At 36.4% G+C, this 25571-nt stretch overlaps 1 protein-coding gene across 1 annotated transcript in view; it reads right to left on the bottom strand.

Annotated features, from left to right (window-relative positions):
* Window positions 1-1593: 1593 nt before the first annotated feature.
* Window positions 1594-25571, bottom strand: part of LOC108573032 (A disintegrin and metalloproteinase with thrombospondin motifs 20-like) — a 194543-nt gene continuing 170565 nt past the window's right edge. Inside the window, exons 10-31 of the mRNA XM_017935388.1 lie at window positions 18777-18991; window positions 17889-18041; window positions 17379-17528; window positions 15378-15545; window positions 14349-14723; window positions 13928-14016; window positions 13508-13855; window positions 12920-13086; window positions 12143-12396; window positions 11424-11799; window positions 11172-11336; window positions 10848-10988; window positions 10635-10766; window positions 10369-10539; window positions 9707-9922; window positions 8670-8861; window positions 5794-5982; window positions 4336-4661; window positions 3531-3652; window positions 3264-3454; window positions 1926-2063; window positions 1594-1648 (exon numbers count right to left, since the gene is read on the bottom strand). Of these exons, the coding sequence (XP_017790877.1) occupies window positions 1974-2063; window positions 3264-3454; window positions 3531-3652; window positions 4336-4661; window positions 5794-5982; window positions 8670-8861; window positions 9707-9922; window positions 10369-10539; window positions 10635-10766; window positions 10848-10988; window positions 11172-11336; window positions 11424-11799; window positions 12143-12396; window positions 12920-13086; window positions 13508-13855; window positions 13928-14016; window positions 14349-14723; window positions 15378-15545; window positions 17379-17528; window positions 17889-18041; window positions 18777-18991 (4230 nt within the window). The 3' untranslated portion in view covers window positions 1594-1648; window positions 1926-1973. The remainder of the gene's footprint in view (window positions 1649-1925; window positions 2064-3263; window positions 3455-3530; window positions 3653-4335; window positions 4662-5793; window positions 5983-8669; window positions 8862-9706; window positions 9923-10368; window positions 10540-10634; window positions 10767-10847; window positions 10989-11171; window positions 11337-11423; window positions 11800-12142; window positions 12397-12919; window positions 13087-13507; window positions 13856-13927; window positions 14017-14348; window positions 14724-15377; window positions 15546-17378; window positions 17529-17888; window positions 18042-18776; window positions 18992-25571) is intronic.

The raw sequence follows: 25571 nt of genomic DNA on the forward strand, positions 1-25571 counted from the left end.
AAATGGTTTAAAAATTATTTAACACGTTCCGTGCCGCGTGGGTCGTATACGCCCAACTCTGGACTTTCCGTTCAGGCCATTTGATATTTCGGCCTTTTCCTTCCGTTGACTTAAACTATGCAACTACAGCGATAATTTGTTAAAACAAAAATATTTCCTTTGCTCTATAGTGCATCTTAAACGTTACCTTTTTCTTGATAATAATGCTTTTTGCAATCTTATAAATATTAGAAGACGTATAGGGTCAAAAGCAAAATTGTTAGTTTAGACAACGTGGGGGCGCATATGACTCACGCGGCGTGAACGGAAAGTCACCGAAAATCGGTTCGGCACGGAACGTGTTAAATGGTAAATCTTGCGCTAGAAGAAATTATAAACGCATATGCATATTCTGCACTACTATAAATATTTTCTAAGCCATGGAATATTTATGCAAATGATCAAACTCGAAACACGTGAATTAAAATACGTTCATATGGCTCTCCATGGAATTAGCTTTGAACAAGTCTTATAGTGTTTTACAAGATATATCTTATCGAAAGAGCTTCTGCTGCGAATAATTAAATTACAGTAGAAAAAAAGTTCAGGGGGTGAAAGAAATCTTGAATAATTTTGCTCTTGTCATATTTCCAAGTAAACTTATAGTATCATAGACGTAGAAGATTTGCGAAAGCAGTCTAGATTAAATCTAGATTAAATCAGACAAATTTTGTCGATAGAAATAAGCATAGATCCCTGGCTCAATTAAAACAACATTGGGTCTCGCCATTTTACAGTTTTGTACTTTAGTCGCGTACTAACATAAAAGGTTTCTTTTTATCACGTTACTTTCATTCTTTTTGCACTTTTTTTTTTCTTGTTCGATTAGCGATAAGCTTTTCGGGCAGTCATGTTTCAACGAGTATAAACAAAACGAATACTGCAATTCTTACCGGACATTAAGTTACTTATATACCTAAACGGAACTCTTAAGTGGACACGAATTGTTAAAATTCGACGAATAATTCGAGAAGACAAAAATGTCACGTGGTACCGTTCAAGGTATAATTTCCATCCATTGTCACTGTTTTCTTTTTACAGAAAACTCGTTTCTTTATCAATTATTCTTCATTATGGAGGATAATTGTTTGTCTTCGTGAAACTAGGTATTTAAAATCTAACTAGCATTTTAAAGATATGTGAATTCATATTTAGAGCTTGTTAACATTAAATAGTATTACATTTTTTCTTTTTTTAAATATTCAGTGTATCGTACAATGGGAGCTTATATTTTGAAAGGTGACTTCTCAAAAAATTCGTCCTCCACGAGTGTTTAAATTCTTAATACATAAAATGATCGAACATTAAATGCGAATTGTTAAACGACTTATCAAAACAATATTGTTTTCTATCCTATTCGGTATACCATCGGCAGTTTTAAAAATTTTCTAGAGTCGGCGAATCTATTACGAAGCTGACTCTTATTTCTGAGGACGTAATAATTATCATTCGAAATCACGCAGATTGTTTTAAGCGAATGATTCAGAGCAAGCTCGAAATGGAGTGATCGGTTCGGTAGTGAATCTCGTCGATTTCATCTTGTGTTCATCGAACCAGTCTTTTGCGACGTGCTAAAAAATCCAGTAGTGGAATTTCTACCTGCTGAAAGCTGCAACAGTATACGTTTACATTTTCATAGATATGTAAAGAAGTAATTTAGTAATTTCTAGTAAATTAATCACAGTCAAATTGTGTAAGTTTTATAGAAATAAACTGTTATAATAAATGTTAGCAGTAAAGTATAGGAATTAAGGTGTTAGGTCAAGTTTTATACTAATCATTTCTCAATGTAATTATATTATTAAAGGAAGAATATCAAGTTTTTAATTTAATTAGATTATTTCAATAAGAGTAATTAGTATATTTAAAGAATTTACTTTGCTTACCTGTACTCTACAGGTATTTAGAGATTATTGGACCCCCCATATTGCAGACTAAGGTGGTAAAACATCTAGTTTTAATCCAGCTGCTGGCTTACAAATGCCACAGGTGCCTCCACATTTTCCAACGACACGTTGACTATTCTAAGAATGTAGTTTAATAGGAAGACATGGTGAGAAATCGTGCATAGATAAGTAAGAAATTGTAAGTCTAAAGATCCTACACACTATTATTTATAAGTATACTAAAATAGTTTAGTTTTTATCAATTTTCTTTATTAACCCTCAGTTGGTATGGCGACATTTCAGTCACGTAACTGGTATCGTAGGGTCCGTCATGACCCACTCGTGTTTTGTAGGTATAGCGATGAATATTGTTGCTTGAAATGTTATTACTTCTATTATATTCTTAATTATACAAAATAATGTGAAACGAATAGAAATATGGCTAAAGCAATATAACAAACAAATAAAGGAAGTATAAACTAAACTTTTACGAACTATTTTAATCACTTTCGCGTAGTATAAAAAATCTGACATGGTGATGTTAACGAATATTGAAAACAAGCGTGAAGCTTTCAAGGTTTGTAAATCATTAAAAAAAAAGAAAAACATAATATCCTCTCTCGTCTTCTCTATTAGAGGTTCCTTCATCGCCATCTTCGATTTTTGTATCAATGCCATGATCAGAATGTTCATTCACATCATACGTCATGAGATCATCATCGCATTCATTTTCAATCAGTACCTCAGTATTACTTACATCTGATGAATTGTTAACAATATCCGCTAATTCACTTTCAGTTAAACCTTTCGACATTCTGAATCACTTAGTTCTCAGATAACACACACAACTGGTATCATGGGGTCAAATATGACCCAAACGCAACAAAAATGTAATTAACGCACAGGATTTGAAACGGAAAGAATATTTTAACGTAGCATATGAAGCTGTATCTTATGCTGGGGGAATTACAGAGAAGCGGGAATTACGATACCAACTAAGGGTTATAGTACTTTTAATTCTTCATTTCTTCTGATTTTGTTATAATTCGTTGTACTGATTAGATGTGAAATTGATTTTCATTAAGTGTCCAGTTATGTTTTGAAGAAATAAGTAAAAACAGAAGTGATAATTCAAGTAAATTTATGTGTACCTTTTTTTAAAATATCCAAGTTTTTCAGTTTACCGATACAAATTAAAAGTCCTCAAAATGCTACTTTTATTGATACCATATAGTAAAAAGTGAAACTATGCCATTAATCAGATATTGAGCTAATAGCACTGACAGCAAAAGTAATATTTTATGATATAAACTGTACATATGTATATGTTAGACTTACAATATTATTTATTTCCACTGATGCTTCATGTGTTCCTTTCCAAACAACTTCTGGCGATATTCTGAATTGAGTACCGCTTAAGTTAATGCTGAAACGACCTTGTGGACAATGCACACTGTTGTAACAATCCCCAGCTGTGCCATATTCAATACGTTTCGTTCCATTCGTCCATGAAAATGTGTAATCGTTCTCTAAAGACACAATAGCTTTTAAAATTTTTGATCCAACATATATTTATTATTTATGTAAGCATGCACTGTACCTTACCTAATATATACAGTTTTACAGGATCGATTCGTACCCTTCTAAATTCTGTTTTCCCAGACTTAATCTGGCAGTCACAGTTGTGCCTCCGCACATTGTATGGGCAATTTTCCGCATAATTTAATCTGAAATAGATGAAAAAAATAACGCGTTTATAGGATTTTCTATTGTGCTTGTGTCATTTTCCTTTTGTTTGATCATTAATATCTTCTAATAGAATTGTATTTATGCTAATCGGTATTCAAAGGCATCTACAGTAATTATACCTTTTCAATATTTATTAGTAAAAACACTCACTGCAGTTACATATGTAAATGTTTCTTTCATTAACGCAGAACAGCATTTTTTTATTAATTGGCCATTTTATTCTCATTAATTTTAACGTTTTGTACCATTGTTGTTTTCATGTTAATCAGCAATTCTATATATGTATACAGTATGTCCGTTTCAAATGTCTACAAGTGATTATTTCTGTAAGTATCAGAAATGTGAAAAATGTTTCAGATGAAAGTTGTATAGTATTGAGGGGGACATATTATGGTAAAAATTGTTTGACCTTGAGTTAACATTAGAGAGTCCTATGAAGGTCACATTACAATTTTTAAGCGCAACTCTATATTTTTTATTACATATTTTCAAATGGCGGCAGTACGTAAACTTTGAAAGTTAATAACTCAACAACGGCTTATAAAAAATACATGCGTAGGTAGTGTTTTGAATACGTCTTAATATTAGCTAGAAGAATATGGAATAAAATCTTTTTATGTAATGACATGCACCATTCAGTTTGATCCTCTTTCCTACTGACCTCTTGTTATTTACTTCCGCGTAATTCTCCCTGTACCCAGCCCGAAGTGTCAAATACTCCTTTGGATAGGAACTCGACATTTCATAGCAGTAAATCAACATGCTCCTTCCAGCAACGACCAAGGTGTACTCGTTGTCTTTATTAGTATTGTAATACTTTTTCGCATCGAGGCAGGACATTGGATAACATTTAATTTGGTTGCACTTTTGCTTCCGTCGCGGCTTGAACTTTCTAGGGCAATAGACGCGTGGCACTTGTCTGTCGTTTCTGTCGTAGCAAAACAGTTTCCGCATTTGACGACCCTTCTGTCCGCAATCATGGCTGCACTGTAATCGAAATTTCTCCATATTATCAGATATTTTCATATTTTTAAAATGAATCAGTTGAAACTAAACAGGGAGTACCAATGAACTGTCTTTGTTAATTCCATATAATTTGGAATTAGGAATATTCAGTAAATAAAACTTAGTTATTTACAACACAAAATTTTTATTGTCCGTTTGACTATTTCTAAACTATTTCTCAGTCGCGAGGGTGTTCTGTTCAATATGGGGTTCTATTTTGTTCTGTCTCGATGGAGGGACGCTTTCCACCGAAGTTGACAAACGCTCCCACCATCGTCCTGGAAAATTCCCTCCAAGTCCTATTTTGGAAGGAATTGCAGAAAAGTGGGACCTAGGATTGTCCAATTAAAACTTGGGGCGGTTTCCCGATTGCGCAACGCCTACAGGCCAAATGTTCGTTCGGTAAACAAGGCCTGCAGGACGTCGCAACAAAGGGTCGGCAGTTCGGAAAACCGACCCATAAATCCTAGGTCCCTCTTTTGACTGCGTGTGGACTTACGATGCGCCAATTGCCGTTGAGATGGCCTGGCTGGCAATCCTTCGAGAGAATGTTGTTATTGTTTTCCAGCCAGACCCAAGTCCGTGAGAAAATATACATCCTTTGAAAATACTTGACTTTCTCAAAAACGGCGATGTCCTGTGTCGACGCAGCGCAAGCCTGAACACATGGCCTTAACAGTCTGATTAATTGAGAGTTGATTTTGTAGATATAACGATAATTTATTTCGTTTTGACAAATGTTCGTAAATCTTTGGCTACTAGTGCAAATACTTTTATTTTATCCTGAATATACATATTTAGGAAAGCATTTCGAAGGAGAATTGAACATTGTTCAGATGTGCAAGTATTTATGCGGAAATATTTATGTGGAATATTTATGCGGAAAAAAGATTTCACAGTGTTCGAATGCTTTAGCGTTAAAAGGAAAAGATTCATTCAGTAAATGACAATATATAAAAAGTCAGAATTTGCAGACTTTGAAAATTATGTTATTTAGTTCCCAAGCTCAATATTACACATCTGCAATCTTCTTTTCACGTTTCCAGTAGAACTATTCGCAAGAAAATTTAAAAGATTACTTCGTTTACTTTATTTGATTAAAAATTAAACTTACCTGCTTCCATGGACCAGCCCTCCAGTAATATTGGTCATTGCACTCTCGGACTTTGCAAGGCCGACTGGTAGCCGGCTTTTGATCCATTGGGCAATTATTAGTGGGCGTAAGATCGGTGAAACCGCGAGCATTAGTTTGATGACAGCTCACTATTCGACTTTGAATTCCCTCGCCACATTCTGCTGAACACTTGAAACATACCAACTGCTGTTAGCATAAAAAGTAATAGAAATATTGGTATATTTTTCGTTTTCATTTTACTTTGTTTACTTGTTTTTTCTTTTAATTTCTTTTATTACAATATTTATTAAACGGATTGCAGTAGTTGAACCTTACATTTGTTTCATATATATGATCTTTAAGATCTATCATACGCACAGTCAGATTATTGATGAACATTCCTTTTGGTGTGCAGAAAGTGTGATAATATATGACAGATTTTCATGCCCATACGCTATTCGTATATGTGTAAAGTGTATGCTTAAAAAATGTATTATATACATATAATTGAATTATGGTTCTGCAAGAATGATCCCACTTATAACGAATACTTAAATGATTTCCATTGTTATTGTAAGTAAGAAAAAATTACTAAGAGGAGTTGATAACTGGCGATGATAAGAAGGAAGTCCCTCCAAGGTCATCTTTCGCCTATTAACATCTGTTTTTCATAATGCGACGTTGTGGTCTACATCAAGACGAGTTCAACGGTCTCTGATATTATCACCTTAGAGTGATCGTGAACAGTAAAATATCAACATTGAGTAACTTCCCGATTCTTGACTAAAGTTAATTGGCACCAATATTCGTTCTTCGTATGTTTCATTATTTTTGCATTTTTCCAATTTAAGATTGCACATTTCTGATTTTTCTGCTCAAAGTCATCTCAAGGTCATAATGTTATAGGTCGTTGAACAGCCGAGTGATATTGAATAATCTTCAAGATTAATCTTCAAGATAACAGTCATCCCGTTAGAGGGACTATTTTTATCCTTATCAGATACACGTCCTAAAACTTTTTCAATAGCACCGGAAGTAATATAGATGTTCATTAGAAGTGGGACACCCTGTAGAATATTTAAAACAACAAATTATACTTATCGTAGTACATATTTGTCGTCAACGGAGACGAGGTGTTATTAATTTTTATTAACAACAGAACATAAACAATCGTGAAATGTACAAACGTGCGCACACTAACGAAATCATTTTGAAATAATTCAAGTCTCAGTAAACCACTAGAGTCGTTTGATGAATTAGCCAAGTAATTACATATGTTGTAAGATAGGTGGTATTATTTTTTCACAGCAATGAATTAAACAGCAAAACATTTCAATGGAATGATCATTTCGCAATCTGTCTACTATCCTGACTCGCTCGGAGATAAATGAACGTGCGTTCAATTAAGAGATAAGTACAATCGATAAACATTGTTATATAGAATGATGAGGTTCCACGGGTGCTTTAGAAAGGTGTATTAATATAAAAAACAATGACACCAATTTCTCGTGTCATGCATATTGATGATTTCCACATGCGAGAAGAGAACCCTACAAGTCGCATGCCCATTCGAACGATCAAATGTGCAAGTGTGAATGAACACGAAGTTATTAGTGTTAATTAGGATAAATTATTAGGGTAAACTGTTCTTTCGTCGGGAATCTGATGAAAGAAACGAAAACTTCTGCATGGTGCTAGTTTTTAATCGGAATTGCTTTTCATCTAACATTGTAAAATGGATAAAATCAAATGAAAACAGAAGATTCTCGCAACAAAATGGAGCGTTTGAAGAAGACAGTGATTATTAGGCATGTGTTAAAGTAAGAATCTACTGAATTAATGTCTTTGTGATACTGTAAACATATCAAGATCTGTTTCGATCAAAGTTAGCGTTGAATAATGTCAGTGAACAAAAGAGACACAGCACGCGCGCGCGCACATGACACTAGAATTTCAATAATCCGGTGTCGGTACATCCGATAGTCCGGCACGGGCAGCCCTGACCACGACCGTACCCTACGAACGTCATTCGTCAATACCAGCAATCAGATAAGGTTGCTTTTAAAACTGATTAACGTTTATACACAGATATAGTCAAATAATCTGGTATATTTGGTAATTCGGCATTGCCGAAGTCCCGAGAGCGCCGGTTTATTGGAATTCTACTGTGTATGATTCTGTGTAAACTCTAAATTTACCTTAAAATAATAGCCAAGTCGCTTATGATTCTTTATTGAAAAGAAGATTAGGAAGATTAGTTAAATATTATTATCGAAGATCGTGAGGATTGAGTTTTTCAACTAACTTCGATCGTTTTCGTGCATTGCCCTTTAAACCATGAAATGGAACACAACTTCTCGGTGAACTTCTTTCCTTCCAAACAATCCAAGTCGAGCACACAAGATCGAGCTTATGGATAAATTGTACACAAAAGAAAACTGTGCAATACCAATTTTGATGTCGGTAGATTTCAGTGGTGAAATATAGAATTATGAATATTTTGTTATTTTTTACTCAAATTATCGTTAAAAATTGAACTTAAATTGTAAACTAGATGATAAAGGATATACTTTCAGTTTCAATTTGTTAACTTTCCTCTTCAGTACGCTTATTTTGTTATAGCAGATTTTTCTTTTTTTCAAGTACATCTCTTTATTGTTGTTTTTCTTCTCTTATTTTTGTAATTCGTCGAATTCTATTTTCCAATTCATAATTCTTTCGTTCCTCAAGTTCACCGATAAGCTCGATCGAAAGGGTCCAACAAAAACAATCCGAGGAAAACTGGATTCAACAATCGAAATGAAGAAGAGGCAAGCAATAATGAAAGACGTGATCGATAGATCGTAGATCATAGCAGCGATGAGGTATGAAGGTACCTCAGACCAAGGTTCCTCCTGCCAAATATAGTCGCAGGCAACGCGTCTGCATGGTCTCTGCGATCTCGGCCTGCGTAGGCCAAGCCTTGAACACTGCTCATCCTTAACAGTCACTTCCGGCCCGTGGTTTCCTCTCCTCATCGTGCACTCCACCCTTCGCCACTGTAGTCCGCTACCGCAAGACTTCGAGCACTGCAAAACAGTTTCGTTCGATCCAAACTACGATCGATGGCAACTCATCAACTCCCCTCATGAATCTCGACGTTTACATTTTCCCTTATGCTTCGTTTATTCGAATTTTTTCTTTTTTTTTCCCTTTTAGTAAATTCATTCGTGGCAAGACTAGTTCAATGAAGAAACAAGTTGGATGGTTGTACACATGTAGCAAAGTAACCAAAGAATTGTGCAAAATAACGATTGCGAGTTTTTCTGTTTAATTCGTCGAATCGAATATTAACATGTTTCTGCAGGACAGGTATCACGGCTATCTTGTTCCCGTTTCTGTTGAATTAAATGTCTGTTTTTGGACAACATATAGATTACTTGTGTATGTAAAAATCAAATTCTAAGGGTATGTCAAAAGTTAGAGCTTAAGTTATAAATTCAAAGTTTAATTATTGTTCGTTTTTATTGTCCTCTTGAAGTTTTTTCGTTTTCATTGTTACACATTCTATTAGCAATTTACATGCTGTGCAGTGCAAAATGTAGGAAAACAGCTTCAAACAACGACGAAATTAAAAATTCACAACATCGATAAAAAATTCAATTAATTCTATTACCTTCTTGAATATCTCCCTATAATTCACTATGATTTGCATAAAAACGGACACACAAATTGATATCCGTAGTAGTCATATAGAACTAAAATTACTTTTATCGATTATTTTGCACATAGTGACGATTGTAAGCAAAATAGATCATGGATGGCGTTCTTATTTCGCAAACACTTTTAGTCAACATTGTAAATATCACTTAACTTAAATACAAGAAGGGAGCGACATACAAAAAAGAATAATGTCAAAGGGAATATTACTTACTGGGCTCCACTGAGAGAATTTCCATTTACGGAGAATATTTGTTTCTAATCGATTCTTTCGATCCGTGGGACTATTCATGCAGGGGCTTTTCCGGCATATCTTTACTATTTTCGGTTTCTCTCTGTCGTGGCATTCCTCGTCGGATAGAATTTCACCGCGTGGACTTTGACAATAAACATTTCGGCGTTGGAGTCCCGAATCACATTCTGCGTCACACTAAATTAGTAAACCAATAAGTTAAACAGACATATGCAATTTATATTAATTATAGCACCCTATAAACACAGTTTTCTTAAATACTTAATTGAAGACTGGACATAAAAAAGTGCCGTGAAACTTTTCTTTCGTTGTTAATTAGTAAGACTTTAAAATATTAAAATATAAATATTGCAAGGTTAAATAAAGTAACAGATATGTTACATGTAAAAAATAAGTTTTGATATATTTTTTTAATAAATAACATTTTGGTAACTAAACAATTGGTTTCTTGAAATTTTTATTATTGCCACTTACAGCCTTTCTCGTGTCCAGTCTTCAATTGTTCTAAGATAATATTTGCTTATATACATAACTTTTCGAAGAATGTAATTTTTGATATTATCAAATGTAATAAATGGAACAATACAATATTAATATTCTTTCCTAAGTTATTATTATCTGACCTCACTCCAATTATCGGTCTTCCACATTGGACAAAGATCACGACTGCAACGTATCGCAGTGGGTGGCTTTTCCTTCGTATCACAATAGCTTTCAGGAACGATAGTCCCTTTTTCAATGGAAATACATTTTACATTTACATGCATGAAGCTTCGAATGCATGGTCTAGAACACTGAAACAAGGATAACACGTGATTTTACCGTTTTCTAACGAGTATTATCCTTTTAAATTCTTAATAATCAAAGGAGATGGACAATAAATATCTACCTCTCTCCGTATTTCACTGTGCCATTTATATCCTGGATGAAAAGTTATGTCAAGAACTTCGTTGGCTTGTTGAGAAAAGATCTCATATGGTAGATTAGAGGTATTAAAATATTTGATCGATGGTATGTTTCTCTGTAAAATATGTGATTCTCATAAACTTAAACAATTAAAAATAGATAGCGGTAGAGGTAGCGAAAGGAAGATTAGACGTACTATTGTTGGACAAGGTTTCACTATACAGGCTGTAATGTTTTCTGGTTTGCTGGAGGACGAACATTTATTGTTTTTCATTCCGTCAACACTTTTGCAAATTACTTTCCTTACTTTTGTACCTTCGCCACAAGTGACTGAACACTGCAAACAAAAAATAATTTAAGTGTTTCGCTCGAACGATTACCAATTATACACGATAAATTACAATTATTCGCGATAAATTCCAAAGATGAAACTACTAATTGTGTAATCCTCCTACTCCTTGAAATTATTCTACATATAAATTACTTTACTTATAAACGAAGCTATAATTTTGCTACATACTGAACTCCAATCACCAGTGTGCCATTGCTCACAAGGCCTCGCAGCGTTACAGTTTTGGACAATTGGTTGAGGTAATTTACCGCAATAACTGCTTTGCACTAGACGGTTGTCTATGTGACACAAGAATTTCCGACTTCGTGTGCCCATACCACATGTTACCGAACACTATTACGAAGAAGAAGAGAAGCATAATAAACCAGAAAATCAATTAATTTTACTGATAGTGTTAGAATAAGTTGTACAAATAATTACAGAACTCCACTTGTCCAGCTCCCACTTTGGACACGATTGTTGTCCACATACTACCGTTAAATGCTTTTCTTGCCCTGCACAATTCCCCTCAGGAACTTCTCTTCCGTTCCAGTCTACGCATTTAGCTGTCCTGTGTTGAACACCACCCCCACATGTGACATTACAAGCACTCCATTTCCCATAACTCCAGTGGACATTTTTGCAGGGTCCCATGCAAGGTTCCTCGTCGCTTGGTTGTACAAGATGGGCGCACGTTGGTGTTCCAGTTGGACGGGGTGGTTCGTTTGAGTTGAGAAACTTCTGTACACACCTGGAGCTCACCTTACGAATTCCTGGTCCACAGTGATTAGAACACTCCGAAACTGTGACTTCCCATCTAGAATAGTGTCGTGAAATTTTCATTTTTTTTTCGTTTCCTCAAATCTTGCTTCTTTCATATTCACGGAAAATCAGTAATAACGAAATTGTGATCGAATCTTGTTAAGAAATCGACGCAAAGCTACAAATTTACCAGGCGAAAGTTGTAATGACCAATATATGATTTTCAGATCTCAGCTTTTTTTCAGGCGACCTTTTTGAATAGTTGTAACAAAGAAAACATTTTGCCAAACGAGCATGTTTTAGCACCAGTTTTCAAACACTTTGTAGACGTCTATATTGATAGATATTAGTCATCACCGATTAACTTTCAAATGATATTTTAATTGGGGCATACTCACTCTAGAATACAGTGTTTGCCGCACATTTGCCTTGCTTCCCGCGGTTTCTCTGACTCGCGACAATAATCATTGGAAACAACATCCTTCTCGTAGCCGATATTCCTGCATTCAGCTTTGCGATATTTCATACCCTGACACATTGGACTGCACTCTGTCCAGTTGCTTAAGATCCAGGAATATCTGCTCAGAATCTCTTTCGGCACCGTGTACTCGTAGGTGATTTGAGGTGGGTACCGATTGGGTGATGATAATACCTGAAGGATCTCACTGGTTAACCAGATGACTTTTTTCTTTTTTCGTAAATCTTAACACGTCCACTGTCTAAGACGTACGAGTACAAAGTTAATTTAATTTAATCATTCAAAAATAGGACAAATTATCTCGCCTTTTCAGGGGAGATACACATTTTCGTGCGTAATCGCTGGCGACTTGGTCGATGAAAGATGAAAAACCAGAGAATGAAGTACGGTAATCAAACTCAGCAACCAAACGCAGTAACTGGAAAGTTGTCGGTGTCGTTGCATAAATTTTTCTGCATCGAAGATCATTATTACGTCTGGTCTACAAGAAAATTGCATTTAATTCAATGCACTTCATCTGTCGCCGCGTTTCGTGGTTGTCGCGACCAACTGCATACGAGCTCATATATTTTTTTGAACCCAGTGGTTGCCGACGACCTGGTCGCCGGTGACTGGCCGACAATGCGTAACAGCTGTTAGTAGACAGTGAACGTGTTAATGACACGTTTGATTTGCAAGAATGTCATTGTAGTCTTACTTCTAATGTTAAGTCAATCTCGGTCACTTTAGAGATATTCAGACGCTCCACGGCTGTTTCAGATCCACTGTATTCAATAATGGTGCCATTGGTTTCGATCACCCTCTGATGCATTACCATATGTTTACCGTTCACTATGTGCTCTCCGTTTTCTCCAAGTCGTAAGGCTAAATGAAATAAACGTGAAAGATTTGAATTGTTTGAAAATTTTAGGCATAAGGAATGGTCAATGGAATTTAAGTATTGCCGTTCTAGATTCGGTATTCAGTATTGGTGTTAGATTATAATTTTGACAAAACTTTGTTATCTGAATGTTATTGTGATCAGTATAAACACAGAGGTACACTTTATTTGATATCAGCATCCATTACTTATTTCTCCATTCTCAACGACTAAGTAAGCTATCGTTTAAACCATAGTAGCATACATTCTATTGAATAACGCCGTAAGAAAAATTTCAAAGAATTTTTGCACCAAAATATTTGGCCAAATGTCTGACTAACTTCTTCTACCACGGGAACTAAAAATGAAGTTTCAGAGGAGGGAAATGAAGGAAGGGTTAAAAGCGCAGTGAGCAAGTGCTCGTACCAAGGTAATTATTGTCGTTATGGATTCCCATCCAACTGTATTGCCTGATATCGATGTTTCTGCTACCCGCTGGGATCTTTGTCACTCTGGTGTAGCCTTGATTGCTGGAGTTGTAAGAGCCCCTTATCCATTGGCAGGTGGAATTGTCGCCTTTGCAGACGCCACAGATATCGATTTTCGCGTTTGAGTTTAAAACGTGATCACATCCCGCTGGTGTACAGCGGCCGTTCACGCACATGTGAGAGGTGTCTCGTCCGCACGGTGTTCCGTCTTTCACCTTGTCCTTCAGCATGTGATAGTAAGTGCTGTTCACTTGACAGACTAATTTGCAACGTTCTTGAGGCAAGACTGAAGCAAAAAGAAATGGCGTAAATCGACGAAGTCGAGGACAAGTTGAGATTTTAGTTGGATTATACTCACTTTCACGATACTTCGCGTGCCATGTTACGTTTTCCATCAGATTTTCGATGCCTAGGGTGTTGTTGTCGAACGCCGAGCATTGCTCTTCCCTGTAAATTTGAGATTCGGATTAACATATTATTCAATTGAATTGAAATTAAAACTAACGTTTAAATAAATTTAAATGTGAAAATCGTGGTATTACATTCGTAAAGTGAGGAAGTATTGATATACTATCATTGTTATTCAGTATAATTAGACAGAATTAAGCAGAATTTTGAAATAATGGTCTTCTATGAAACTTGTAATCAAAGAGACTTTTTTCGATTCTGTGACAAACGGTGCACTAGATATGATACATAGAGATACCGAATAATACGACTTAATACAGCAAGTTTCGAGAATCATTTCTATAATAATTCCTAAATCTTATAATAAATACCTAAAATCTGGATTTCCTGGACACTCCCTGGTACCACAGCTACGATACTTAACACTGTCCCCGATGCAGCATTTGCCGCCATTTTCCGGAGGAGGATTGTTACACAGACGGACCTTCTTTTTGACACCGCCACCGCAAGTCCTCGAGCATTCACTGAAACGTCCCCATGCGCCCCATTGGCCGTCCACGGGCTTGAGGATTTCGCGGGGGACGCACTCGCCTCGATAACACCATTTGTCCACGTCGCACTCGGTCCCATCAGCCCACGGCATATATTGGGTACGGCATGATCCCCTCTTCCCTCTGACAGGGTCCCCCTCCGGTGTGGTGCAGTACAATATTCTGCACACTGCCTGGCCGATAACCAACCAACCGCTTAGTTTATCTCAATTCTTAAATAGTATGTTCGCTGCGTTTTGTTCACATGAATATTTGACAGGAGTTTGAATCATTAGGGAGATTCATGAATCTCATTACTGACAATGAGAGCCGCTTAGTAAGTTGCCTCATAGGGCAGTGGTTAGAATAGTCTAAGGGTCATATTGGCTTAGACGGCACTAGTGTGCAAAATCCAAGAATTGAGACGATAATTAGCAGTTTTATTCTCTATCTTTGCATTTTTCTAAAAGTAACAATTATTGTAGAATATTCTACACTCATTTTATGCACATATTACATTTATTATAAAAGTTAAATCGACATTTATGTACATAGATATGTTGTTTAATAATCAATTGGTACTTTACTTATGTTCAATATACTCTTCCTTCATTGTTATTGATAAAATATGATTTAACACGAGATATAAATTATTATTAATGTAAATATGTTATTTTATAAATGTTATATGTTGAATATTTTTTCATTTGTTCTTTGTGTGTGTGTCTTAAACATCATTGTAGACCAATTAGTGTAAAATAGGAAATAGAACGTAAAGTATATTAAATGGTACTCTTTATTTAGACAACTCTTCCCTGTATCTGAGAATATTACTCACGGGATCACCTGGTACGTGTGAAAATGTGCGACTTACCATCATCCCTGTTCATGCTGCCAGGGTAGCAGATTCTGGACCCGTGGCCGTATACCAGTTCGCACTGACTGTTCTCTGAGTAATCCTCGCCGGGAAGCCTGGTGTTGTCCGGCCTTTCCATGATTTTCGACGGCTCGTCGAGCAGACAGTCACCGTTACCGCCTCTGAAACAAATTTCGACAGGTTTGAGCGTTTGTGATCGTGGGGCGTCATCCGAATTTTTGTCGGAAACGAATGGGACCCGCGGTGCGCCCAGGTCATTCAAAAATCCAGCGGAACCGGATTCCTAAGCGAGGAGTCATCTTCCTCGGCTTCTTGCAGAAAAACTTGCGCTACCGGCTTTCAGCTCGATCGAATCGAATTCGTTGACTGATGCCTATTTCGTCGAGGACCAAGGATTTTTGAATGTCTTTAGGTCTCTTATAACACATGTGATGTACAATCTTCCTTACTGCCATGTTCGTGGAATGTACAAGTATAATACAATCAAAAATAAAACAAGTAGAAAAATTTCTCTTTCGGGTGGATAAATATCATTCCATTGACTATACTACTACAGTACCTCAGAAGAAATTATTTCGTTATCTACTGTCGTTTTAGTAACATTTTAATCTTCGTTATCACTTTTTTGAGAAGTAGGATTCAAGATATGGTTCAAAAATTTCAAAGTCGTTTTTCTCTAAAATTCCTAAAAATGATCGCTTATGGATCGGCGAGTCATGTTTTCATATTATTCACATTTTGTTTTAATTGGAAGCAAAGATTAATGGAACAGTGAAATACAAAGCAGCACATCTTTTAAAAAAAAATCTGACGGTTATCCTACAACTGAAGAAAGCAGCGATGGTGAAGGAACGATGATTGCATACACGAATGAAGAGGCAAATGTTTAAACTATATAAGAGTGACGACTGCGCTAGAAGTTTGGACAGTGAATGTGTTAACACTATGAGAACTAGCCGTATTTCCTTATCATGAAACAAAATTTCGAACGTGTGTCACATTACTGGACCTCTTCGTGAAACAAACTTCATCCAGAACGAGCTTAACCCTCTATAGCGACATATGATTAGGAAGTTACATATCATGTATTTATACTTTTATTCTTGTACTATTGCATTATATTATATTGTTGCACTGTTACATTATTACTGGCTAATTTCTTTATAATTATTAATTTCCTGCTTCTGCTATCAATCGGGATGAGAAGAAAAACCGAAAGCATCAGTTAAACCACTCTGTGCGTTTATTTCATTTCTTCAAGTTCTACACCAATTCGAAAACGTCTGCACTTTGGCACTTCCACTGTGTCGTAATATACACTCCGGCCAAAAGTTTGGAATCACCTCCCAATTTTCATCAGTACTGAATCTGCTACTAATTTTTCATAGACTTGATATTGACATTGTGGAGATAAATAGGAATTTATCTCATATCGATTGATTTGAATGATACAAAATTCGTTAAAAAATTCTTAAAGCTGCTGACTATTTTCTGTGAATTTTTGTGTAACTTGCAATGTACAGTGATTCCAAACTTTTGGCCGGTAGTGTATACCAATGTGTCATGTACTCGTGTGATAATTCCACGAAATAACTGAATTCTCTAGATTAAAGATAATGTCATCACACGAGGATAATGAAAATGCGATGAAAACTCGTTATTCGTCGTTGCAGAAGCAGAATTATGTATTCCCAACAGAACAAATAAAATCGTAGACCCGAGATGAAAATATTTAAAATAGCAGCGCGTTGAAGTAGAAAACATCTCCTTTCTATCGATGGACGCGAGATTGATTTGAAGAAATAAGGCAAACAATTTCACCGACGAAGAAGTTATGTTTCTGTAGTATCTATCCTCGATAGCTTGATTAAGGAACAGCAAATCGAGGCAATAAAAAGATGCGTTCTGGAAGCTTATTCAGGGGTGAACCTATTAGCGTGATGATTTTCGGAATGATAGCTGTTAATCGCCCGTCAGTGTAATGACTGACTCACTCGAGGAACTTGGTGACGTAGTGTTGAGAACATTTTGACCATGTCCAGGGAAAGGTGTGGTCGTCAAGCATCATGGACATGATGTTGTGGATGTCCGACTGTTTCCTGAATTTTTTGCACTTTGTGTCGTTGTCGTGTGGCATATCCAGTCTGAAATACAAACGGGAAATTGGCTTTATATTTTTTCTTTTTTGCATTCGTAGAAACATTTTAGTTACAATTGGGAAAAGAATATTTATATTTTTTACTAGCATCTTCGTTGCACAATGACATAAATCGATCAGTATTAAGGAGATTGTACAATAGGTTGTAAGGCGTAATGATTCATTGTTAAAATTTTTAGTACAAGACTTGTAGAGAAGTAGAAGGTGAAGGGTTAATGAATCCTTATCAATTGAATTGAAATCTTATCTCGTTGAAGTTTCGACAGTATTTGTAATTTAACGTAATATGCTTGCTTGAGCATGTAAAAAATCGAATGTCTTTGAAATTTGCTAGAATTTTACTCACACGTGGCCGATTTCATGAGCCATTGTGAATGCAGCAGCTAGTCCACTGTCGCGCACTATGGCGCAGGAGGATCCTGGGAAACACATTCGTCCCAACTCGGCCAGGCCTAACGTGTCGCAATGTATTTCTTTGGAATGGTCGCACAGATTTTCCCTGAAAGTGTTTCGTTTCATATCATCATTTTTAACAATTCATGAAAATACTAAGTTATACGTTTTCATTTCTCACGAATTCTGGACAAACGTCGACCTTTTTACTTTTAACATTAACACGTGCTTTGCAATTCTTTTATTATTTAAGGCCGTAACTGATCATTTCACGTAACGTGCCAGTGTTTTCTTCCCGACAATTATCGACACGCGGTATTTCCATTAGTCAAAGTGGCCTAAGTCACATATTATTCGTTTCGAGATATTTCCATCGATGCAACACAGAATAAGTGATAAATTTTTTTACTTAGACCACTTTCATTGCCACATTTACGAATAATAGCACGTCGACGTTTATTCGCGAGATAAAAATTAACGAATACCATTAAATTCTAGAAATTTGAAAGAGATCTCGACGACTATGCAACTCTGCACGAGGTAAAGTAACGTAAGGATAACAGCTAAGGTACATATATCATGCAAAAAAAAAAGTGACAATTTATCGTAATACTTTCATGTAAAAACCACGATTGGTGGTCCAATGGTGAACATAAAATGACACAGGCAGTAACTTTAAGATACACACCAGAATATCAGTCCGTCCTCCTGAATTCTTGACGAAGTTAGCTAATGAAACGATTAGAAGAACCTTTTAAAAAAGTGGACTCAACACGGTTTTCTACGCACAAGTCTCGAGCATTTAATTTCAAAATGAAATTACAAACAACATTTTACGTACCTGGTTAAAAGTAGTGCAGCGTCGTGATGTAGGGGCGACGTTTCATTTGGATTATGTTCATTCTGCCATTTACGGAATTCCCTCAACATGTCGCTCGCCGCGATTCCGTCGGTTTCGTTATACCTAGTCCCAAATGTTTTATTGGTTGACACGATATTTACCACCGAAATGTTTATGCAATTACCGATGGATTTGTCTTTGTAGAGTTGCGAAACCTACAACAAAAGAAAGAAAACAGGGACCGTAACTATTGCAACTATGACACAAAAAAGTTATAGTATAACAATTATTTCTGTCGACTTTTGATTTCGAATGTCCAATATAAATAATATAGATTTCTTTCCTTACCGATATCCATTATCGATGGTGAACAAATTTTTTGGCTGTTTACCAGTTTACGGCCCTATTTATCGTACGTCGGTTTGTTATCGGTTATCGGTAATTTAAAGAAGCCATCGATATTGGTTATCAGTAACAAAGAAAACTATAACTAACAGATGTTAAATCCTGCTTACTCTTTTCTAATTGCAAAATCAAACCTGAAACTCTCCAAGCCGGCACAAATTAATATTTGATATCAAAAAATCAAATTAGGTGTCTACCAAAATATCTTCTTAGATCACTTGGTATCATTTATGGAGTCGTCTTATTGTTGTTTATAGAGCTTGTATTTTTTTGTAGCACCAACAAGCATTAAAATGGCAAAAGAAAGAGGAAACAAACGCGTTATCTTTGTAAAAATTGCAACGTACCACTTTGCGTTATTTCATGTTTTAAAGTGTACCACACACAATTAAATTTTCAGTTGTATAATAATAAACATTAAGATTCTTTTACTTTGAAACTACCTAGTACCATTCTCTTCCACTTTTTTTTTCTTTCTCTTCATTGTAATAATTTAGATGCAACTAAAAATGACAAAAACGAAGTAGGGATATCCTGAAATTATAACTTTACCCAAAAAAAAAACCGATTCTTAAGGGGTAACGTCGTCACTAAATGTCTTTTAATAATCGTCGAACAATGATTTTTACAAACTCGAAACCGATTGCACCTTGATGAGGCGTTCGAAAAGGAAAGGGAGAGGCCCGCCAGAAGAAAAGTATCGGGGAGAAGACGCGAGCAAAACGAAGATATAACCGTGCATAAACAATGCGAGACACAGTCGACTCTTAATTAGTGGCGCGTCTCGCATCCCAACGGGCATCACCCAATCTTCCTTGGAACGAATCCGTAGGACGGATGATAAAACGTGGAGGATGCGTGGTTGCTTTTCGATTACATCGGTCAACCCCGCGTCTTCTTTGTTGCTTTTTAATTACATGCCACTTATTCCGCGTCTCGTTTTTCTCTTTTGTACGTACCGACCGACATGCGAGCAAATAACTCCGATATGTCAACTGCCACCGATTCTGATCGTGAGCTGATCATTGTTGCGTGTCAGATTTGCGTGGAAACTAATGTTGTGTTCGTAGAATTTTCGGTTCGTTTGATTGAAAGATAATGAAATTTGAAATTTTGTTTACCCGTAAAAAATGACAGTGCCTGCTTGCACACTCATACGTAAGTACTTACATGTAGATATTCTATGCGTCGTTAGAGCATGCGGCCATTGACTTAAACCCATCATAACAGTACCCTTATGGAAGCACTTTCGACTTCAAAAGCTGATGTCTTATCAGCTGATCGCCAGTGTTTACAGTTTCGGTTACTGACCCGATCATCGATCATCTTGTATTTGCTTTTTGGTTGGTGAAACGAATTGAACAGGCTTACCAGGTGCGCGGCTGTCAGGTTTTCAACTGTCGATTGAGAAACGCAAAGCCAAACAAATTTTCGTGTAGAGTATTGGTAGTATAACGGACAGGCGTAAATTTCGCAATTCTGCTCGCTGATTTTTCTTCGATTAAACGAGCACAGGCAGAAACTTTGAGCGTTCAAGAAAGAAGACTTACGGAGATGAAGAAAATTTAGGAATAAGTAGTAACATTTTATAGAATAGTGAAAGATCAATTTTACGAATTGGAAGTTTTCAAAAGAAAATCACAGTCTTTTACAATTCCTCACTTATCCAATAATAATTATTCTAGGCAATTAATTTCCTTCGAATTGAGTCTTGTAACCTCAATAGGATCCTCAAATGTTAACTTAATTTATATTGCGAAGTTGAGAAAATTGTTAGAGCTCAAAGTTTTCTAAGAAGAGTACAATCGTCCACAATTCTCCTCTTATGAAATAACAACCATTCTGAACGTTGAATTTCCTTCGTAATCAATCCCACAATCAATTATAAAATTATCAATATTACCCTCTATTATTCAATTCATCGGACAATAATCGTCTCAAATATTTCATTTCGTCTAAATCCATTCGATCGTCCAGCCAAATAAACCCAAACAAACCCAAACAAAGTAATTGTTGTTCGTTACCAGAACAAAGTGATGTTAACTAAACTACTCAGTAATGATTCATTGCTGGACGTATAGTAGGAAGCAGACGCGAGCTGGTCAAACAAGCGAACGGGTTCGAAGCCAGCGGTGCCAGAAAATCTTCATTTATGACGATTAACCACGAGTCGTCTCGAGCGTGAAACGAACTTTATTAGATGAAACGGACCGGGCCTGATGCGTTCAATTGTTATAATTCCTTGTACTGTCAGCCCGATGTGTCACTCCGCGCCGCGGTTTCCTCGACAAATTCACCCTGGAATAGAGCGATTACAACAGATTCGCGCACGTAGAATTGCTTGCGCGCCCGTAATTGATTGATTAAACGAAGGCTGATGGTTTGAGTTGTGGCGCGGCGTGATTTGCTTAGTAACCACGCGGCTTTTTTGCCCTGTGCCGTTTCGAAATGGTACCATTTGATAGGCCACGGACGCTGGTGAATGGCACGGGCAGACTTTGAAACGATTCACGTCGAACAGGTGTTGCTGTTCTAGGCGTAACGCGACTCTGTCGATCTTTATCTATCGACAATGATACGGCGAAAGCGAAACGAATTAATTGGTCTGACTGAAATCGACACAACGGAGGAAGTTGTCGAGAAAAATTTGCGGACCCTTTTGATATATTGCGTGAAATTATTGCTGTGGGTTGCGTGAGTTTGTGAACGAAAAAAGAATCGTGCTAAATGGAAATTAAACGGAATTAAAAGCTCTAGCTCAAATTTAGTTGTGCTATTCGGTTCAAAACGTTCCAGAATAAATCGTTCCTTCAATTACTCTGGCGTGATATACAATTTCTACTGACTGGTCAGACAGTCCATAAACAATACTACTTGGGTGTCATAAGGCGTTTGCGTGATTCGATTTACAAAAACAAAAAGTAACTCATAGACTTTACACCACAAATTCGACCAATTGTAAGATCAACCTGCAAGTACCACACTTGCCTGATCAAGCACTGTGCCATTTTTTTCTGTTCCCAAGATTGAGTTACAAGAACGTCGTTTTCAGTCAATTGAGGCGATAAAACAGAATTCACTAGATTCAGCTAAAAGCCATCCCTGAAAACCAAGTTCCAGCAATGCAATAAAGATTGGGAAAACCGTTGGCATATGTGTATTGTAAACACCGAGGATTATTCTGAAGGCGACGAAATAAATAATTCCTATCTTATTTCATCTGTCTTGAAACTTTTTTAAAGGAGTAGTGTTTAATAGATGGAAGAGGTTTTATGGATGTTTTATTTTTTTGTGAAACGTTGATTTACAGATCGCGTTAGTTTTAGATGACTTGATATTTTTTATTAACTGGATGAATTTATGAGAATAAATATAGAAAATGTTGGTATTCTTACTCTTGGAATATACATACACTACCGTCCATGAGTATTTGGACACCCTATAAAACGGAACAACTTTTTTAAAATTGGGCCAAACGACTTGAGTTTTTTTTTGAGAAGTTAGAAAGATTAGTTTACTAGATGACGTGTACAAAAAATTTTTGGTCAAAAAGGTCACTGTTTACAACTTTTTTATCTAGGCTTGTGATGGAAATTTAAAACATACGTTTTGTAGATCTATGTGAATTATACAGGGTGTCCCGTAAAGAGTGTAACACCCGGAAATGGGGGGTTGCTGGGGTGACTCTGAACAACTTTTTCCTTTACCAAAATGTTGGTTGAAGCTTCGTTTTTGAATTATTAACGAAAAACACTGGCCAATCAGAGCGCGCGTAGAGCCCGCGGCCCTACGCGCGCTCTGATTGGCCAGTGTTTTTCCTTAATAATTCAAAAACGAAGCTTCAAACAACATTTTGGTAAAGGAAAAACTTGTTCAGAGTCACCCCAGCAACCCCCCATTTCCGGGTATTACACTCTTTACGGGACATTCTGTATACGCGCTGAAAATTTCATCGAAATCGGTGGATGGAGAAACCAGCGACAGGCATCGAAAGATGTAAGAATCTGCGGATTTATTAGTTACAGGCGTGAAATAGCGCGATTTTCACAATCTTTAACCGTTTGTAGCTCGTAACAACGTTAACCGATTTCGATGAAATTTTCATCACAAGCCTAGATAAAAAAGTTGTAAACAGTGACCTTTACAATTTTCTTCGCGATTCCCACAAACTGCAATCTTTTCAAAATTGTTTGCACACGTCATCTAGTAAACTAATACTTCTAACTTCTCAAAAAAACTCAAGTCGTTTGGCCCAATTTTAAAAAAGGTTATTCCGTTTTACAGGGTGTCCAAATACTTATTAGAAAGTATGGAAATACGTTTGTGCAATTTGTAAGGAATATGTAGATCTGTCATGTTTCTATTCATGTTTCCACGAAAGGATAAAAAATTGCTATAGTTTATCATGGTGTAAGGTAGCGGAGTGCATTATAGCAATTTTATTCTACGAGCGTTGAATATGTTGCTACAACTTCGCATAAATCAGATCAGAAAGAGGTAAGGAAAAAAACTATCAAAGAAGTTTAGTCTGTTGCAACAAACATCCGCTAAGTTGTATATCCTGTCAGGGGTCAGCATGTTCGCATTTAGACACAAATAACTTTGATTTCAACAATCGATCATAATTTCCTTTTTGAGTGTGTTTAAATGAACCAAATGCCAGCGAAAAATAATACCTGAACGTATAATTATTATGTAATGAACATTTATTTTCAACGTTAATTCACTAACACAGATTATGTTTGTCGAATGAATAAGGTGGTTTTTTTTTATATTAATGACATACACTGTTAAATTATAATCTGTTATCAGGAGTAACAATAAATAATTTTTACGTTGACAGGAAGGATTAAAGCAGTAATATACAATTCAGAGTAAGCATCCATTGATGCTTTCTTCTCTGGAATTGTTACTCTTAGATTTTGGTTCATTCTAGTCCAATCGGTTTTTGTTGGTTTGGTGGCTTAAATCTGTTCAGTTTTCTAACCATGAAATTCTTGCCCAGCAGGCTCGACGCTAACTCATCGGGGTGAGTCCCGAGTCCTTTTTCATAGTGCTGTATTGCTGTATTTCTTCCTTAGTTGTCGGTACTTGCACGAAAACATTACGGCCGTTCTACTCGACGCGATGGTTCACGAGCGAACTTCTCACTTCTTAATTTATAGAACACTGATAGATATTCCAAACTACTAACGCTCGCTAGAGGAAATATAACGTGTTCAGCATTTGAAGAATGATTAGATTCGGACACGTGAGCACTTAATTAATCAATCATGTCTAATGTAATCAAATTTCCCATCTCTTCGCAATCTAATTTCTTTTATCAAGTCTAATTTCAAGTCATTTCATTTTAATCTATTCGTAGAAATTACAAAACAGAATTCTTTTATATTTAACGGTATTTAATCAATCCATTAATCGCTATAAAACTATTTCAGTAATAATAAAACCTCCAAGTATTTTCAATCAATACATTCAATTTTCATCGAATAAAATCTAAAATCTTTCATCTTTTTCCACTACAATTCTTCCCACTTTTTATATAGAGCACCGTGCGTTCGATCGACCGAGCGTAATTCATTATAGTACATCGGACCATCGATAAAATTCTGATAAGTATTTTTCTCATCTATCGATTCAATCGTCTGCTATTCAGCGGAACCTCACATCCACGAGACAACATTGTTGTGATTTTTCTCTTTCAACCGGTCGTCAGATCGATCGATCTCCGCATCAACATGATGACGGGGAGGGAGTACATACACGCGATAACACGTGGTAAAAGGTTGAAAAAGAAGCGCCTCTCGCTGAACCGGTTAGAGGAACCGACCGAGAAACACGGCAATCGAATCGTGTCACCAGGAGATCGCAATGGCAGGCGTGTGCAAAGAGGCAAGTTTTTCATTTCCACATCGGAGATGGTCAGCCGTGAGCGATGTCGCTTAAACACCGTTCACATCGACCGTGATCCTGTCTCACACTGTATAGGTATGGTCAAATGGGTTATCCCGGCGAAAAAGTTCATATTTATCGGCCAACAACTGCCGACAGCTCTTCCCGTTCCTCACGGTTCGTTCGTGGAACGTTGACGAGCTGCAGACTGTCACACTATTTTCTCTGACTAATTATGTAAGTAATAGTGTTTTTATTTATACAGGTGACTACGAAAGTGGCCTAACAAATGTCATATAAATCGTGTAAGCTCGTGTAATACGAAATGTTGAAGTTCTCACGGAGGAATGAAAATTGTTTTTTAAATTTGAACAAACACTACCCTTAGATTCTGCACAGTAGCTTACCAAAAATTGTACGAATTGTAGTTAATATATAAAACTCGGAATTTTTCAACGTTTAAGTAATCACTTTATTTTGAACGTATTCCAAAATACA

The sequence above is a fragment of the Habropoda laboriosa genome, unplaced genomic scaffold (genome assembly GCF_001263275.1).
Source record: "Habropoda laboriosa isolate 0110345459 unplaced genomic scaffold, ASM126327v1 scaffold89, whole genome shotgun sequence".
NCBI classification, from domain to species: Eukaryota; Metazoa; Arthropoda; class Insecta; order Hymenoptera; family Apidae; genus Habropoda; species Habropoda laboriosa.